General features: G+C 53.8%; 1 protein-coding gene across 1 annotated transcript in view; it reads left to right on the top strand.

The window, feature by feature from the left end:
* KCNJ3 (potassium inwardly rectifying channel subfamily J member 3) overlaps positions 1 to 15,653 on the top strand; it is a 29,142-nt gene extending 13,489 nt beyond the window's left edge. The window contains exon 4 of the mRNA XM_039698683.1: positions 12,262 to 15,653. Within this exon, the coding sequence (XP_039554617.1) occupies positions 12,262 to 12,848 (587 nt within the window). The 3' untranslated portion in view covers positions 12,849 to 15,653. The remainder of the gene's footprint in view (positions 1 to 12,261) is intronic.
* The last annotated feature ends 1,113 nt before the right edge of the window (positions 15,654 to 16,766 follow it).

The following is a 16,766-nucleotide window of genomic DNA, read 5'->3' as shown; positions in this document are numbered from 1 at the left end:
GAATTCCGTGATTCCAGCTGAACCGGCCTTCCCAGGGCAGTGGTTGCAGTCCCTGAGCAGCCACACTCGATGTCTCCTTTTGGGAAGGGACAAACCCCTGAGCTCTCCTCGTGATTAACTCTGGGTTTCTCCTGACTTTTGGGGGTTTTGAACCCCTGGAATTCTCTGGGAAGCAGGATGTGCTGTGGGGTGAGGGGCACAAAAAACCCCAGAAGGGATGGGGACTCCACCTGAGCACCTTTTCCTGAAGGAATTTCCCCCAAATCCCCCCTGAGCTGCCCTGGGCCAGCCTGAGGCCGTTCCCTCTGCTCCTGTCCCTGTTCCCTGGGAGCAGAGCCCGACCCCCGGCTGTGCCCTCCTGGCAGGGAATTCCAGAGAGGGAAAAGATCCCTGGGGATCCTCCTGTGCTCCAGCCCCAGCCCCTTCCCGGCTCCCTCAGGGATTCCCCAGCCCCTTCCCAGCCCCATTTCCCTCCCAGCCCCTCTCTCCCATCCCACCCCAGCCCTTCCCAAAGATCCACACCTCCTGGGGCTCATCCTAAGGGAATAACCCTGGCCTGGCCTGGCTGTTTTCCCTGTCTGACCCTTTGCAGCGGGTTTGTCCCAGCTGGGTGCTCCCAGTTTAGGGTGACACAAACCAGCAGGTTTAGGCCCTGCTTTGTGCCTGCTGCGGGTTCTGGGCTGGATTGAAGGTCAGGTTTAGGAGAGAAGCTCCGGGTGTGTTACACAATCCAAGCTGCAGCCAGGCTGCTGTGAGCTCCGTGATGATAAAAGTGCCTGGCAGGAGCAGGGGGAGAGGCCTGGCGTGGGTAAAATGCTGGGACATTCCAGGAGAGTCATCAAAAACGTCAGGAGGAATTGGGAATTCATGGAGGGGAAAAGCTGTGCTGGGGCTGGAGAGAGCCTGGAGGGCTGGGGGCTGCTCCTGCCTCCCTTCCCTGTGCTCCGGGCTGGATTTTGGGGGGTTTGGGGGGTTTGGGGAGCAGGGCAGGAGGAAGGGCTGAGGGCCTGCAGCCCTGCCCGCTCCTGGCTGGTCCCAGCAGCCTTCCTGGGGAATGGAGACAGAGGCTGTCCCCTTTTATTGCACACTGAGCTGCCCCTGGAGGCACCCAGGGAAGGTCATCGTGCTGCTCTGAGCCCATCTGGAGCCCAAACCAAGCCCGTTAGTGAGCGCCACGGGGCTCCAAAGGTTTGGAGCTGCCTGTGCCGTTCCAGCCCCGGGAGAGGCTCTGGGGATGCAGGGAACTGCTCCCTCCTCTAATTGCAATATTTATTACAGGCTCCTTGTCCTTGTTCTCCAGCCTCAGGGACTCTCTGGAGCTCCTGGACACACGGAGCAGGAGATGAGCAAATCCCAGCGCTCCCAGCAGAGCGGGCTCAGCCCCTGTGCTGGGATTTCAGGATTTCACACCAAACCTGGGATGGGGCTCCAGGAGCAGGGCACTGGATCAGGGGGTCCAGGTGCCTCTGGAGTCTGGGACCTGCGGGAAAGGGGGGATCCTGCCCCTGTGCTCAGGTGAGACCCCACCTGCAGAGGTGCCCCAGCCCTGGGCTCCCACATCAGAGGGACCTGGAGCTGCTGCAGGGCTGGAACCCTCTGGAACCGAGCTGGGAATGCTCCCCTGGAGAAGGGAAGGCTCCAGGCAGAGCTCAGAGCCCCTGGCAGGGCCTGCAGGGGCTCCAGGAGAGCTGCAGAGGGACTGGGGACAAGGATGGAGGGACAGGAGCCAGGGAATGGCTCCCACTGCCAGAGGGCAGGGATGGGTGGGACATTGGGAACTGGGAATTGCTGGCTAGGAGGGTAGGCAGGCCCTGGCACACATTCCCAGAGCAGCTGTGGCTGCCCCTGGATCCCTGGACATGTCCAAGGCCAGGCTGGAGCAGCTGGGATAGTGGAAGGTGTCCCACCCAAACCATCCTGGGGTTTCATGTTGGTGTCTCCAGGAGCAGTGTTTAGGGAATGCCATTCCCTGGGTGCTGGGGCTCTGAGGCTGAGCTCACCTGGTAATTAATTCATCAGCAGAACTGCCTGGAATTAGAGCTCTGCTCCTAATTGGGAGTTAATGGCTCATTAGCGCTGAGCAGATCAGCCCGAGAGCCCCGACAACACAAACAAAACAATTAATGGTTTCCAGGGAGTGGGATCCACCATTCCAGCGCTGCTGAAGGTGGGTCTGGGCCAGCTGTGCTGTGGGGCAGCCGGGTTTGGGGGGCTCCGGGGTGCTCTGCAAAGGGAATTCCCTTTGGAATGCCCTTTGGGATGGTGGGGGGGCTGTGGCTTCCTGCTCTGGGGCCTCCTCCCTGCTCATCCCAAACTGGGCACCTGGGAACGATGGGGGTAGGAAAGGGTGGGGAGGACGAGCAGCAGTGGCTCCTCCTCAGAGAGCTTTAGGAGTGTAAATGACAGAATTCCAGGCTGGGTGGGTGGGAAGGGATCTTGGAGCCCATCCCAGACCACCCTGACCCTTTGCACCATCCCAGGGTGCTCCAAGTCCTGTGCAGCCTGGCCTTGGACACGTCCAGAGATGAGAAGGAGCTCCAGCAGAGCTGGAGAGGGACCTGGGACCAGAAGTGACAGAACCCAGGGAATGGCTCCCACAGCCAGAGGGCAGGGATGGGTGGGACATTGGGAATTCCTGGCTGGGAGGGTGGGCAGGCCCTCACACAGGTCATTCCATGGATGGCCCTGGATCCCTGGCAGTGTCCAGTGCCTGGGACAGCTGGGAGGTGTCCCTGCCATGGCAGGGTGGGATGGGATGGGATTTCAGGTCCCTTCCCACCCAAACCAGGCTGGGATCCCATGAAGGTGTAGCAGCACCCCTGCAGCCCACCGGGACTTTCCCTGGAAGCCAAGCAGTGCCCTGACGTGTGGGATGGGAAAAGGCAAAGAGCCCTGGCCAGAACTGCCAATGCCATAAACTCCAAACGCTGCTGAAACCTGCAGGAAATAAAAGGCATCGTTTTCCCTAAAATGGCAAAAATGCTCCAGACTCAGAGGCTTTTAAGCCAGCCTGGGGAGAGCTAAATCAGCACGATGGGCACGGCAGGCAGGGCTTGGATGTAAAATTAGAAACCCTGGCAGGCACGTGGGTATGTGTGCAGCTCGGGCTGGATGTGGCAGATTGATCCTCCTGGGAATAACGAGCCTGCTGGATGACATCACATCCCAGGGATGGGGCCCTAATTAACCTCCCCTGGCTGCGGGTGGGCTCGGCATCCCCTCCCTCCCTCCCTGCTGCCCACGCTGCAGGAAGCATTCCCTGTGCCTCCCTCGGATCTAAGGCACACAGGGAGGGAGCAGCATCCCCGAGCTCAGAGCCTCCTCTGCCTCTGCAGCCTGTGGGGTTCAGGGATTGTTCTCCCAGGTGTTCTGGGATGTTGGCTCTCCTCTGGGAAGGGTCTGAGGATGCTGCTGCGGATGCAGGAGCAGCTGGGAGGTGTTGAGCACCTGGTGCTGCACCTGGGGGGTCAGGAAATGTGTCACCAAGGGGGACAATCCAGCGTGGAATTGCTGAGGATGTGGAGATGCTGTCTGGGAGTTTTTTCCTAGGGGAAAAGGTTTTCCAAGTTGGGGAGGTCCCAGTGAGATCTCTGCTCACTGCAGGGGTCCCTTGAACTGCCCCATCCCTGGGAGTGTTCCAGGCCAGGCTGGAGCAAGCTGGGATAGTGGGAGGTGTCCCTGCCCATGGCAGGGGGTGGGATGGGATGGGATTTACTGTCCTTCCCAACCCCAGCCACCCTGGGAGTCTGTCATTCCATGACATTTGCATATATCTGTGGCCCAGCAAGGAGCGTGTGGGTTCCTGAAGAGCCTCTTGCAGCCCCAAATCCATTCCCACAGGGCTGATCCTCCCTTTCCTGGGAGTCTGTGTGTCCCTGGTGTGAGGCAGGGATGTTTTCCAGCCCCTCCCTCCATGCCACAATCCATGTTTAGTTTGGGTGTTCCAGCCGTGCACGGCCCTGGGGCACAGGACAGGAGCTGTTCCAGCCTGGGAATGGCAACTGGGGTGTTCCCAGTGCCAGACACAGGGATGCAGGTGAGGAGCTGGGAAAGCTGCTGGGATACAGCCAGCACAGAGGAGCAGAAGGATCCCTCAGAACAGGGGGTTTGGGATTGCCAGGGCTGCTGCTCCCCTTTTGCAGGCTCTGGATCCAGCCCTGGGAGCACAGGGGTGCAGCCCGTGTTTTCCAGGAGTTTTGAGCAATGGGGTCCCCTGAGGAGATGCTGAGTGAGGTTTGCAGAGAATTGTGGAGTGTCAGAGCTGGGAGGATCACAGATCCAGCTCCTGTCCCTGCACAGACACCCCAAAATCCCACCCTGGGCACCCCTGGGAGCGCTGTCCAAACCCTCCTGGAGCTCTTGGGAACGTGCCCATTCCCTGGGGAGCCTGGGCATTGCCAGCACCCTCTGGGGAAGAGCCTTGCCCTGATCTCCATCCCAGCCCCCTCTGGCACAGCTCTGGCTGTTTCCCCTCTCCCATGATGGATTTGGGGGTCTCCCCTTGAATTCCTTGCCAAGCTGAGGTTGCAGGGAGGAGCAGGAATTGCAGAGCAGCTGTGTTGGAAGCAGCTCTGGGCATGCACTGATGGCCTCAAAATGTTCAATGTTTTAAGGCACTCAACAAATCAATCCCTGTGTTAAACCAGCAGCACTAAATCCCGAGGGGTCATTCCCAAACACTTTAGTCAATCATGGAATCCCAGAGTGGTTTGGGTGGAAAGGGGCCCTAAAGCTCACCCAGCAGGGACAGACACCTTCCCCTGTCCCAGGGTACCTTGGACACCTCCAGAGGGGATTCCAGAGCTTCTCTGGACGACGAGAGGCAGATGATCCCTCCCTGTACCAGCCCTGACGCTGACACAGATTATTTTCAGCTCAGAAGGTGGCTGCTGATTTTCTGTTCTATTTAAATCAGTCTCCCAGCCATCCTTTTTCCATGGGTGGCTGCAAGCAGGGATGCTGGCGTGGAGCACGTCCCCTCTGGCAGCACCCAGGGAATGTCCCCAGATCCTGGAGCCCAGCAATGCTCTGTGTCCACCCCAGGAACCTGTCCCTTTCCACGTGAGGAGAGCTGGATTTTCCACCCAGGAAGGCGTCTCTGGATCCCTCGGGGTGTTTTTGGGGCTGCAGAGGGAAGCTCTATTTTGGTGCTCAGCCCATATGGCCGGGTGGGTGTTTGGAGGAGTGGCTGTGACAGGGGAGGGAGGGCTGGGCTCAGCCTCACCATCAAAATGGTCTTGTCTGGAGAGCAGGAATTATTGTAAATACCTTTTTTTTACCCTCTTTTCTCACTGGTCCCCAGACTTCCTTCAGGTGCTGTGACCTCCACCAGTCTCCTGGGATTTAACAGAACATTCCTTTCTCCCCATGGCTCTTCCCCACCAAGCTACAAATGAATCCCCTCATTTCCAGCTGCACTTTGGAGCCCTAACTCCATGAAAAGCAGGACCAGCTCTTTTGTTTTGTTTTTGTTTGTTTGTTTGGGGGTTTTTTGTTGTTTTTTTTTTTTTTTAAGGAAAATCCCTGTGAGACAATGGAGTCCATCATTCCCAGCCTGCCCAGGCCACCACTGCCCCATGTCCCCACATCCACAGGGCTTTGGAATTCCTCCAGGGATGGGGGCTGCCAGGCTGGACAGTCCTTTCCAGGAAGGAGTTTTTTCCTGGCACAGGGTGCCCAGAGCAGCTGGGGCTGCCCTGGATCCCTGGCAGTGCCCCAGGCCAGGTTGGATGGGGCTGGGAGCAGCCTGGGACAGTGGAAGGTGTCCCTGCCATGGCAGGGGTGGACTGGGATAATCCTTAATTTCTCTTCCAACCCAAACCAGCCAGGGATTCTCTGTTCAGCATAAAGAATGTTTCCACAGGGCTGTGCTGTCAGGAAAAATCTGGGCATGCTTGGGGCTGATGGGAGCTCTGGAGAGCATCACTGCGCTTTTCCAGGGCTCGGATGGGCAGTTCCAGTCTTTATCCAAGCCCCACTTTACCCACGTCCCTGGGAGTACCCCACCCAAGGAGAGGGGATCCATTTGCATTCCCATTCCCATCCCTTTCCCCTGCCCTCCCGGTGCTCCCAGCGGGAGCTGCGTGGAGCAGGGAGTGGAGTGCTGCCCTTCTGGTGCTGCTGAGTCAGTCCCGGGCGGGTGGGAGGGAGTGATGCAAGCCTGGGAGGGCGGCAGATGGCTCTGGGGAAGGAACCTGCTCCGGGGAAGGAGCTGCAGGGGCTGCGACGGGCCCTGACGCATTCCGGCCGCAGGGAAGAGGAGCGGAGCCCGGGCTTGGGATTAAAAAAAAATAATCATCAGGAGAGGATAAAAATAGCAGGGCAGATTCTCAGCCAGGATTAATTATTGCGTGGAGTGTGTGTTATTGCACGGCATGTTTGATCCAGATAACTGCTCCTGCCTCTGCTTTTCCAAAAGGATGGACAGCCCTGCTCCAGCCCTGGAGGCTGCCAAACTTTCGTTTTCCCCTCTTTTTTTGGTACCAAAAAAAGGAGATTCCCGACCTGCCAGCAGCCCGTTGCATCCCTGCATGTGGGAGCAGGAGCAGGAGCAGGACGTGCTTTCCTGTGCTGCTTCTGTGGGATTTTGGAAACCTGCCCTGATTTGGGCTAAGGATGGTCCTGGCAAACAGCAGGATGAGCTGCTGAGGGTGCCAGGGAAATCTGGGGCTGTGAGGATTAAAAAGTGCCCCTGGAAGAGGCCTGGCTGATAAGGAAAATGCCTTTGGTGTCATGGCTCTGTTTAAATGTCAGGAATGCTCCAGGAGGACAGTGGGATAACACAGGAGGTATTTATGGAATGGAGATAAACAACGTGGCTGAGCTGGGGAGCAGGGCAGGAGCCTGGATCGCTCCCCAGGGTGAGGAGAAATGAAGAGTTTGGGATAAAACCATGTCTGACATGGGGTGGTGGAATGGTTTGGGTTGGAAGGGATCTTGGAGATCATCTTGGCTCCCTTTTGCACACAGACTTCACGTGTTAAATCTCTGTGTGCTGGAATTACCAGGGATTCTAATTCCCACAACAGCTGTGGCTGCCCCTGGATCCCTGGAAGTGGACAGGGCTTGGGATAATGGAAGGTGTCCCTGCCCGGGGGTTAGAGTTAGATGGTCTTTAATCATCTTCCAACCCAAATAATTCTGGGACTCTGTGGTATTTTCATGGATTCATAAAGGGGTTTTGTGGTTGGTACCTTTAGGACACATTTTGTGTCTTCCATTGCAGGAAATGCTGTGGTTTTTTTATCTTTAACCAAAATTGGTTTTATGAAAAAATGCCTCAGCATCCTCCCAGCCAGGAATTGCCAATTCCCAATGTGCCCCCATTTTCTGGCTGATTGCAGATCTCAGCTGTCTGTCACCATTCCAGGTGTGAACATCAGGATATCCCCTTTATCAGTTATCCCATTTATCCCATTTATCAGTTATTCCATTTATCCCCTTTATCAATTATTCCCTTTATCAGTTATCCCATTTATGCCCTTTATCAGTTATCCCATTTATCCCCTTTATCAGTTATCCCCTTTATCAGTTTTCCTCAGATAAATGGGATGAACCATTTGTCCATTTACCATTTATGAACCAGCTGCTGTCCCTGTGTTTGGAGCAAAGCTGTGGCTGCCCCTGGATCCCTGGAATCCTCCCAGGATGGGGCTTGGAGCAGCCTGGGATGGTGTCCCTGCCCATGGCAGGGCTGGCATGGGCTGATCCCTGATTTCCCCTCTGCCCCCCAAGATTCCATCATTTCCCTGCACTCCTGGAAGGGAGAGGTTGCTGTGGGAATCCTTTCCCTGCAGCAGCAAGTCCTCCCTCAGCCCTGCAAGAGCAGAGGGTGAGAGTTGTATGTGTTTGTATCAAATCCCAGTCAGGCTTTAGTCCTCCCTTCACAGGCCTTAAATTACAGTTCTGAATTAGCTCAGTTATCAGAAATTCATCAAACTTTGCTGTGTGATTAATTTTTCACTGGTGTTTTGGAGGTTTTGCAGGTAAGCTGCAGGTTTAAGGCAGATCTTCCCCCCAGAATGCACAGGGAGGAGCCCCTGGCTCAGCTCCGGGGATTTTTCCTGTGGGGCAGGAGCTCTTCCTAAGGGAAAAGGTAAAAACCTGACAAAAAGAAGGATATTTGTGCCTTTTGGCCAGGAATTCCTGCTGGAAATGCCTCTTCCTCCCAGTGCTAGGACACTTTTTGTGGCCGTTGGGACCCCGTGCTGCTGAGTCGCTGCAATTCCCAATTAATTCCCTCTTCCCCACTGATGAAGGTGAACTTTTCCCCACTGGGAATCGTCCCTGTGTCCAACAAACGGCTGAAGGTGACATTTCTGGCATTCCTTTGGAGAGGGAAAGAGCCGGGGAACCTTTGGGTGCCAGAATTGCCTCTGAGGCCTCTCCCAGGGCAGGGGGGCTGTTAAAAGCCGATTAATGATCCGTGATTTCCCAGGCAGCGGCCAGCCTCGGGAATCCAAGGGGATAAATAACAGGGCTGGGATTCTTTTCAAGGCAATTTATGATGAGCCCTAGAAAACAGCCGGCTCCATCTGGGCCCTTTGGAAATTTGGAGTAATTGGAGGATTATTAGAGGGTGGAATTAGTCAAAGCGTTTATTTACGGCTTTTTTTTTTTTTTGGCCTCCATCTGCCCCCTCATTAATCTGGGAATGCAGAGCTGGGCTGACAGCGAGTCACAGAATCACGGAATGGCTTGGATTGGAAGGGAAATTAAGGAGCATCCTTAATTGGATGGTTGGGACACCTTCCCCCAGCCCAGGTTGCTCCAAGTGGCCTTGGGCACTTTCAGGGATGGGGCAGCCCCAGCTCCTCTGGGCTCCCCATATGCACACAAAGCTTTCCCTGGTTCTGAAGCGATGGAGAGGGGTGTTACTGGATCTTTTGGGGTATTTCTCCTGGAATTGTACCTGCTCAGGTGGGATTTGTGTGCAGGCAGAGCTGTGCTGGTTCCCAGCTCCCGGAGCCCTCGGTGAGGGTGGCTGAGCTGGGAGCAGGGAACAAAACACTCCAAAGCCTTTTGCTTTGACAAACGGCTGCTTGATTCCATAATAAATAATTCCACTGCAGGCAGCCTGTGTGCTCCCAAGCTGGGGCTGGGAGTTTATCCTGCAAATGGATACTAATTGTGGGGAGAACTTGGGAAGATGGGAGCAGGCCGTGATCGGGGTGGAGGCCTCAGAGCAGCACGGGCTGCGGGTCCTGCTGAGGGGGGAAAACTCAAAAAATGAAAACCTTCCTGTGCCAACAGCAGGAGTGGAAAACTGGGAGCCAGGAGAAGGGATATCCATGAGCAAAATTAATGGAAAATAATCCTGGGCTGGTTATCAGAAGGGCTGGCCGAGGTGGGGAGCACGCAACTGATCCTGCTCTTTCTGTGGGAAAACGTGGAAATGCTCATGGGTTTGGGGTTTGGTGCTTTCTAGGAGGTGTGGTGGGGACACGGGTCCTGGTGTAGGATGGAGCCCCTCTGCTCTGGAGCTGGGAGAGCTGGGAATGCTCCCCTGGAGAAGGGAAGGCTCCAGGCAGAGCTCAGAGCCCCTGGCAGGGCCTGAAGGGGCTCCAGGAGAGCTGCAGAGGGACTGGGGACAAGGATGGAGGGACAGGAGCCAGGGAATGGCTCCCACTGCCAGAGGGCAGGGATGGATGGGACATTGGGAACTGGGAATTCCTGGCTGGGCTGGGATTGCCAGAGCAGCTGGGGCTGCCTCTGGTTCTCTGGAGTGTCCCAGGCCAGGCTGGATGGGGAAGGGAGCAGCCTGGGACAGTGGGAGGTGTCCCTGTCTGGGATGGGATGGGGTGGTTTTTAAGATCCCTTCCCACCCAATCCATTGTGGGGCTCTGTTGTTGCTGGAATACAAGCGTGGAACAGCAGAACAACACTGAAAGCTCAGAGCTGGGGCTGAGGCGTTGCTGGGAGAACAGAACACAAAGGAAAAGCTGGAAAACGCAGCAGAGCTGGAAGCAAAGCTGGGAATTGATTTCTCCTCCTGGCCATGGTGGCACCTCTCAGCACTGTCTGTTGCCTGGCACGTGTTCCCAAGAAGGTTGGGAATATTGGCTGCTGCTCTTCACCCCGAGAGGCTCTTAAATAATTTGTGCCCTTGGCTTTGTTGGGAAGGAGATAAATGGACCTGAAAGACAAATGATGTTCCTGCAAATATTTTCCCCTCCAGTGAGCTGATGTGGGAAAGAGACAGAATCTGTGGCTGATTTTCCCAAGATTCTGCTGATGCCTTTATCCATGGTAATAGTGGGTACAGAATTCCTCCTTGGAAAGCCTGTGGGAGAGGCAGGACCATGGGGCAGCAGGTGGAAATAGCCCTTGGGACATTGCCATGGCATTGCTGGGGTGGGAATGGGGACGCACATGGGACTGGGCATGGGAATGCCAGTGCAGATGAGGATGGGGACTGGGATTGAATTTGAATGGGAATTTGGATGGGGATGGGAATGTGGATGGATCTGGGTCTGGAGATGTGGATCCAGTAGGGGATGAGGATGTGGATGGGATGGGAATGCTGACAGGGATGGGAATGCAGATGTGGATATGGAAATAGGTGTGAATGGGAACTGGGATGGGGATGCAGATGGGTCTGGAGAGGCAGAGGCAGAAGGGGATGGGGATGCAGATGTGGATGGGGATGCAGATGTGCAATCCCACGTTCAGTCCCCAAGGAGGTCCCAGGCTCAGAAGGGGAAGCTCTGGCAGCTGCTGATGGAGCTGCTGCTCAGCAGCTGCAGAGCGAGGGGCACAGCTGGATGAGGAACTCACTCAAACTGCCATTTCTCTCAGAATTGCAGGTTTTTTCTAAACCCTTTAGGAATAGGATTGCTTCTACTCCATAAAGAGGAGCACCTGGGGTCTGGGTGAAAATTCAGTGGGAAGTACAAAATACATCCCGGGTGAGGCTGTGGGATGGCTCTGGGTGGGCTCCTGCAGATGTGAGGCCTCCCTGGCAGTGGGAGCAGTGCTAGAAACCCTGGATTCGTATTTTCCTCCCAAGAGATAAAGTGGGGAACAGAGTTTTGTCTTGTGATCAGCAGCAAAACCAGCACTGATTCCATCAGCAGTAGCATGAAGTGGGATAAACTGGAATTTTCCTGGCTGTGTGTCACATTTTGTCCTGCTTCCTGCCGCTGCAGCCCTGCTGTTGTTTTTCCTGTGCCTTCCCAAGTTCCCTTCCTTTTCTCCTGGCTCCTGGTGCGCCAGGCAGGGGATGTGTTTGCAGAGGTGGCTGGAGCTTCCTGAAATCCAAATGTCACATTTCCACTTGGCTGCGTGAGGAGCAAATGGCAGCGTAATTCTATTTGCAGATTTCTACAGAGAGCGGTTAAAAATAATAGTAATAATAATAATGATGGGGAAAAAAAAGCAGGATTTCTTCTGGAAGCCTCCAGCAATCCATGAACATCACCACCCTCTGATTCCCAGGGGTCACCAGGGTGGCCAGGTCTGGTGCTTGAGGAGACTTTTCTCCACAGTGGGAGGAAGAGGAAGGGCAGTGTTGTGCCTCTTAGTCATGGATTTCATTCCCTGTTAATCTTTTGGAGCTGGATCCCAGCCTGGCAGCGATGATGTGGGAGCAGATTGCTGGTGAGGCCTTTGAGGAGGAATAAATGTGTTTTGTAGGACTTGCTGATGGGTTGGAATGTGCTGATGAGGGGCTGGTTTTGTGTACCTCCATGGATAGGAGGGAAATGTGGAATAACTTAGGAATGCTTTGGGATCTGACAAGTCCCGTTTGCCCTCCTGCTGCTTTAGTCCCAGGTTTCTCAGGTAGCCCCGATGTCCCTTTGGCAGCAGCACCTTCACAAAGGGTCTGTAAATGTAGGTGGGAATTCCTCAGTTCTACCCCCCGCTGGTGTTGGCTCCTTTCCCCTTGGGAATGATGATTTAACAGCTGTGGAATCCTAAAATCACGGAATCCTTACGGTTGGAAAAGACCTTTAAAGTCCAACCATCAGGCCACTGGCCCGTGCCCCCAGGTGTCACATCCACAGGGCTTTGAAATCCCTCCAGGGATGGGGGCTCCACCACTGCCTTGGACAACCCTTTCCATGAAGGAATTTTCCCTATTATCCAACTAAACCCCCCCTGGTGCATCATTTCCTCCAAACAAGAGCAGGCCAATGATGCTCTTTTTTTTTTTCAATACATTTAAACCCCTAAATGCCATTTCATGGAATTGCTGAAGGATTTCTGTGCACCCCTAATTTCCTGGGACTGCTGGAAGCTCTTCCTCCCTTCTCCTTGCAGGGATGACGTGCCAGGCCAGGACATCCTACACGGAGGACGAGGTGCTCTGGGGCCATCGCTTCTTCCCGGTGATCTCCTTGGAGGAAGGGTTCTTCAAAGTGGATTATTCCCAGTTCCACGCCACCTTCGAGGTGCCCACCCCGCCCTACAGCGTGAAGGAGCAGGAGGAGATGCTGCTCATGTCCTCGCCCCTGATCCCGCCCGCCGTCAGCAACAGCAAGGAGAGGAACAACTCCGTGGAGTGCCTGGATGGGCTCGACGAGGTGGGCACAAAGCTGCCCTCAAAACTGCAGAAAATCACCGGGAGGGACGACTTCCCAAAAAAACTGCTCAGGATGAGCTCCACCACCTCGGAGAAGGCCTACAGCATGGGCGATCTGCCCATGAAACTCCAGCGCATCAGCTCGGTGCCCGGCAACTCCGAGGAGAAACTGGGCTCCAAGACCACGAAGATGATGTCGGATCCCATGAGCCAGTCGGTGGCAGAGCTGCCCCCCAAGCTGCAGAAGCTCTCGGGGGGCGGGGGCAGGATGGAGGGGAACCTCCCGCCCAAACTGCGCAAAATGAATTCCGACCGCTTCACATAACACGGCTGGCACAGCGAGGAGGGCAGCGGGGGCTGCCGGGGGCTCGGGGCCGCCCAGGAGCCGGGGTGGGCTCGGGGGAGCCGGGGTGGGCTCGGCGCTCCAGGAGGCGGGAGCGTCCCGCGGGATTCGGAGCGAGGGCCGCGGCCCCGGCCCGTGGGAGCCCAGCGCATGCAATAACCGTGTGCAATCTCTGCATCTCGTCCGTGGCATGACTCCTCCTGTATTTATACTCTGTACCCCGAAGAACACGCAGAGGGGCCGTCCTGCCCCTGCATTCCCGAGGGAATAGGGACAAAGCGGAGTGGGGAACTTGCAGGGTAAGCGGAACTCGAGTTGAAAGCCTTTGGGTTTGGTTTTTTTTCCTGCCGTGGGTCATGATTTGCTCACCCAAGTTGTTTGCTGCATGTGGTTTTTTTTTAACTCCAAGGAGGTGTTTTAGTTCACCCCTCACATTGAATCTGCTCGCCTTAAATCCACTGCTGGTTTCTAGTTTGCTTTCAGGTTTGGTTTTTTTTTGGTGGGGGGAGTTGTTCCCTGTGTCAAAGCCACCAGGAAAAATACTGGGGGGAAAAAAATAAATATCTGTGTTTCATCAGGCTTTGTTTAGAAAAGAAACTTGTGTTCTTAAGCCTGGAGCAAAGTGATAAATAAATGACTCAAGTTCACACTTTAGGTACAATTAGCAACATTTTTATAAAAAAATCTTTGTGGTTTATATGTGGAAGAAAATCAGCAGGATGTCCTTGATTTCTCTGGTTGCTGAAACAGCCAACCATGGAAAAAGCTGAATGTGCCCGTGGTGCCAGGCAGGCTCTTCTCTTGGGAGAACTGCACCCCAGAAGCAGAGCCCCAGTTCCCCCAGTCCCCCTGGATTTCCCTGCCAGGCAGGGCAGGGTGCTCCAAGCCTCGTTCCTGGGTGGGTTTTTTTGGTGAACGCCCTGTTTGACCTTGTTCTGAGCTGCAGGTCACCCTGGGGCTCCAGAGCAAGCCAGGCCTCGGAGGAATGCTGAAGTGTGGGGCTGGTTGCTCTGTGGCTGTGCTTGGGTTTCCTTTGCCCACCTGGATCAGGGCAGGGTGGGCTCTGTGGTGAGGCCTGGGGGTGTGGAGCACCTCAAAATCCAGAGGGCTGAGGTGCCCCTGGACCCCTGGGCTGTGTCTGGCCCCTTGGAGGAGGTTTGGGATGGAGGGAGGGATGGATGGCACCGTCAGGGGTTGGGTGGGAAAGGCACCCAGCCCACCAGGAGCAGGGCTCCCTGTGCCATCCCGTGGTGAAACCCTTGGGATCACACCCAGCTGCTCCTGGCTGTGGGCAGAGAACATCCCAGGATGGGCACGCTGGCTCCGGGCACTCCCTGCAGCCGTGCCAGCCTTGCTGGATAATTAATGACAGGGCTGATGGGTTTTGAGGAGAAGATTGGGGTTTTATAGATGCTGGCACGGAACGAGGCCTTGGAAGCCCAGCACTGCTGGAGCTGGCTCAGCCACCAGTGTCCCTGAAGTGTCAGTGTGTGACTGTCACTGTATTCCCGAGGATGCTGGGCAATTCCCAGAGTTCCTTCCCATGGTTCATCCTGATCTCACTCTTATTCTTCTCTAAGTCTATCCCAGTTCTGTTGTTTTCCTTATTCTAGTTTGATTCTTATTCTTATTCTTATTCTTATTCTTCTCTTCCTCTTATTCTATTCTAATTCTTATTATTTTCTATTCTATTCTAATTATTTTTCTTTGTTCTGTTATGACTCTTAACCCATTACTATTCTGTCCTTTGTTCTTTACTCTATTTTTATTCCTATTCCATTCTAATTCTGTTCTATTTTATTCTATTTCCTATCCTACTTTAATTTATTCTAATCTCTTACTCTATTTCCCGTTCTTATTCTTGATCTATTTTTATTCTTATTCTCTTCTTAATATATTCTGTTTCCTATTCTTATTCCTGAGCTAGTCTTGTTCTAGTATATATTAACTCTATTCTAACTTTAATTCTATTTTGATTTTATTTTCTAATCCTATTCTATTCTATTCTATTCTATTCTATTCTATTCTATTCTATTCTATTCTATTCTATTCTATTCTATTCTATTCTATTCTATTCTATTCCGCTTTTCTGTTTTATCTCTTTTCCATATCCTATCCCATTTTATTCCATTGTATTTCCTGACTCTAGCACAGCAGCCCAGGTGCAATTTGGGGTCCCCCAGGGAGACCAAATGGAAATGGAAATGGAAATCAAATGGAAAACCTTCCAGAGAGAAGAGCTGGAGGTGGGAAAAACCCTCCAAAAACCCCCTGAAAATGGGGCAAAAACTGGAAAAGGAGCCTCACTTAATGCAATAAAAAAATCAAATTGGGATTAACTGTAAAATTCTGATTTTTAAATGAAAATGTGCCAAAAAAGCAAATACTAAGGGAATTATTGCAATGATAAAAACCAGTCTGGGTGCTGGGGGGGCTGAGGTTGTTGGATTTTCAATCCATCCCTGCTGGATGCTGAATTCCCGAGGTTTGTGGCCAGACTGAGGTACAAGCACAGCCACCTGTCCATATTTATTTATTTTAGGGACTTCCTCGTGTTCATATTTCATTTTTATGGTGTGCTCACTTTATTTTAATTAACTAACGAACATCAGAACCCAGCCCTTGCTTCTGCTCATTTAAAAGAACTGTAATTAACAATGATTGATTGATTGATTGATTGATTGCACAGCCGGTCTGTGTTCTCTCCTGCTGAATTCCCGCTTGGATTCTCCTGGAATTTGTAAATATTTCAATTAAAATTAAAGAAATAAAAGAAATAAAAGCGTTTTTGAGCATGCAGTGTCTTCCTGGATAAATGTTCAAGTCTGGCTTGAGTCCTACAGTAATCCCAAATCTTGGATTAAGGCTGCAAAACTCGGCTTTATCTCCAGCTTTGTTAAACTGGCCCAAAACCGGGCTGGTTTTAAGGTTTGTCACTTTAATAAAATTACCTTGTTGCCCTTCCCATGGATCCCTGGGGGATTCTAGGGATCACCTGGGCCTGGGAAGGGGCTGGGGAATCCCTGAGGGAGCCGGGAAGGGGCTCAGCCTGGAGCACAGGAGGATCCCCAGGGATCTTTTCCCTCTCTGGAATTCCCTGCCAGGAGGGCACAGCCGGGGGTCGGGCTCTGCTCCCAGGGAACAGGGACAGGAGCAGAGGGAACGGCCTCAGGCTGGCCCAGGGCAGCTCAGGGGGGATTTTGGGGAAATTCCTTCAGGAAAAGGTGCTCAGGTGGAGTCCCCATCCCTGCAGGGATTTCGGGGCCCTCTGGATGTGGCACTGGGGACGGGGGCAGTGCTGGGAATGTTGGACTCTGCATTCTTGGAAGCTCTTCCAGCCTAAACCCTGTGGGACTCTCTCTGTGGGATCACCTCAGGGATTTTCCTTGTCCTTGCACTCCCCAATGGACAATAAAAATCCTCCTGCTCCATCCCACAGCTCACCTGCATCACCCTGCGGGAATGCTGGGATGGGCTGCCCATGGAAACACCTTTTCCCACTTTCCCCCACCTTTTCCCAGCTGTGCCCTGGGTGCTGCTCCAGGAGCTGTTCCAGAGCCCAGCTGCAATCCCGGTATCCACGGCCTGCGGGTGGATCTGGTTTCCATGGTGATGGAGCTGCTCAGGTCCTGGTGCCTTCAGCGGCCGCTTTCCCTCACCCACACCAAAAATCCAGCCCCAATTCCCCACGGATCACCTGGGGTGATCCATGGAGGAAACCAGGGGATGCATCCATGAAAAATCCCTCTGGCAGCACCTCATGGGGAAGTTCCAGGCTGTGCTAGCACAGGGAACAATTCCTCAGTCCTGGTGGCAGGAATTCCTGTCAGGAAAAGGGAACAAAGGAAATCCAAGGTGTTTTCCAGTGTTAGTGCTGTGGAACCAGAATGATCCCATTGC

The sequence above is a fragment of the Passer montanus genome, unplaced genomic scaffold, assembly GCF_014805655.1.
Source record: "Passer montanus isolate IOZ18808 unplaced genomic scaffold, ASM1480565v1 scaffold128, whole genome shotgun sequence".
Taxonomy (NCBI): domain Eukaryota; kingdom Metazoa; phylum Chordata; class Aves; order Passeriformes; family Passeridae; genus Passer; species Passer montanus.
This window is presented reverse-complemented; position numbering and strand designations above follow the sequence as displayed.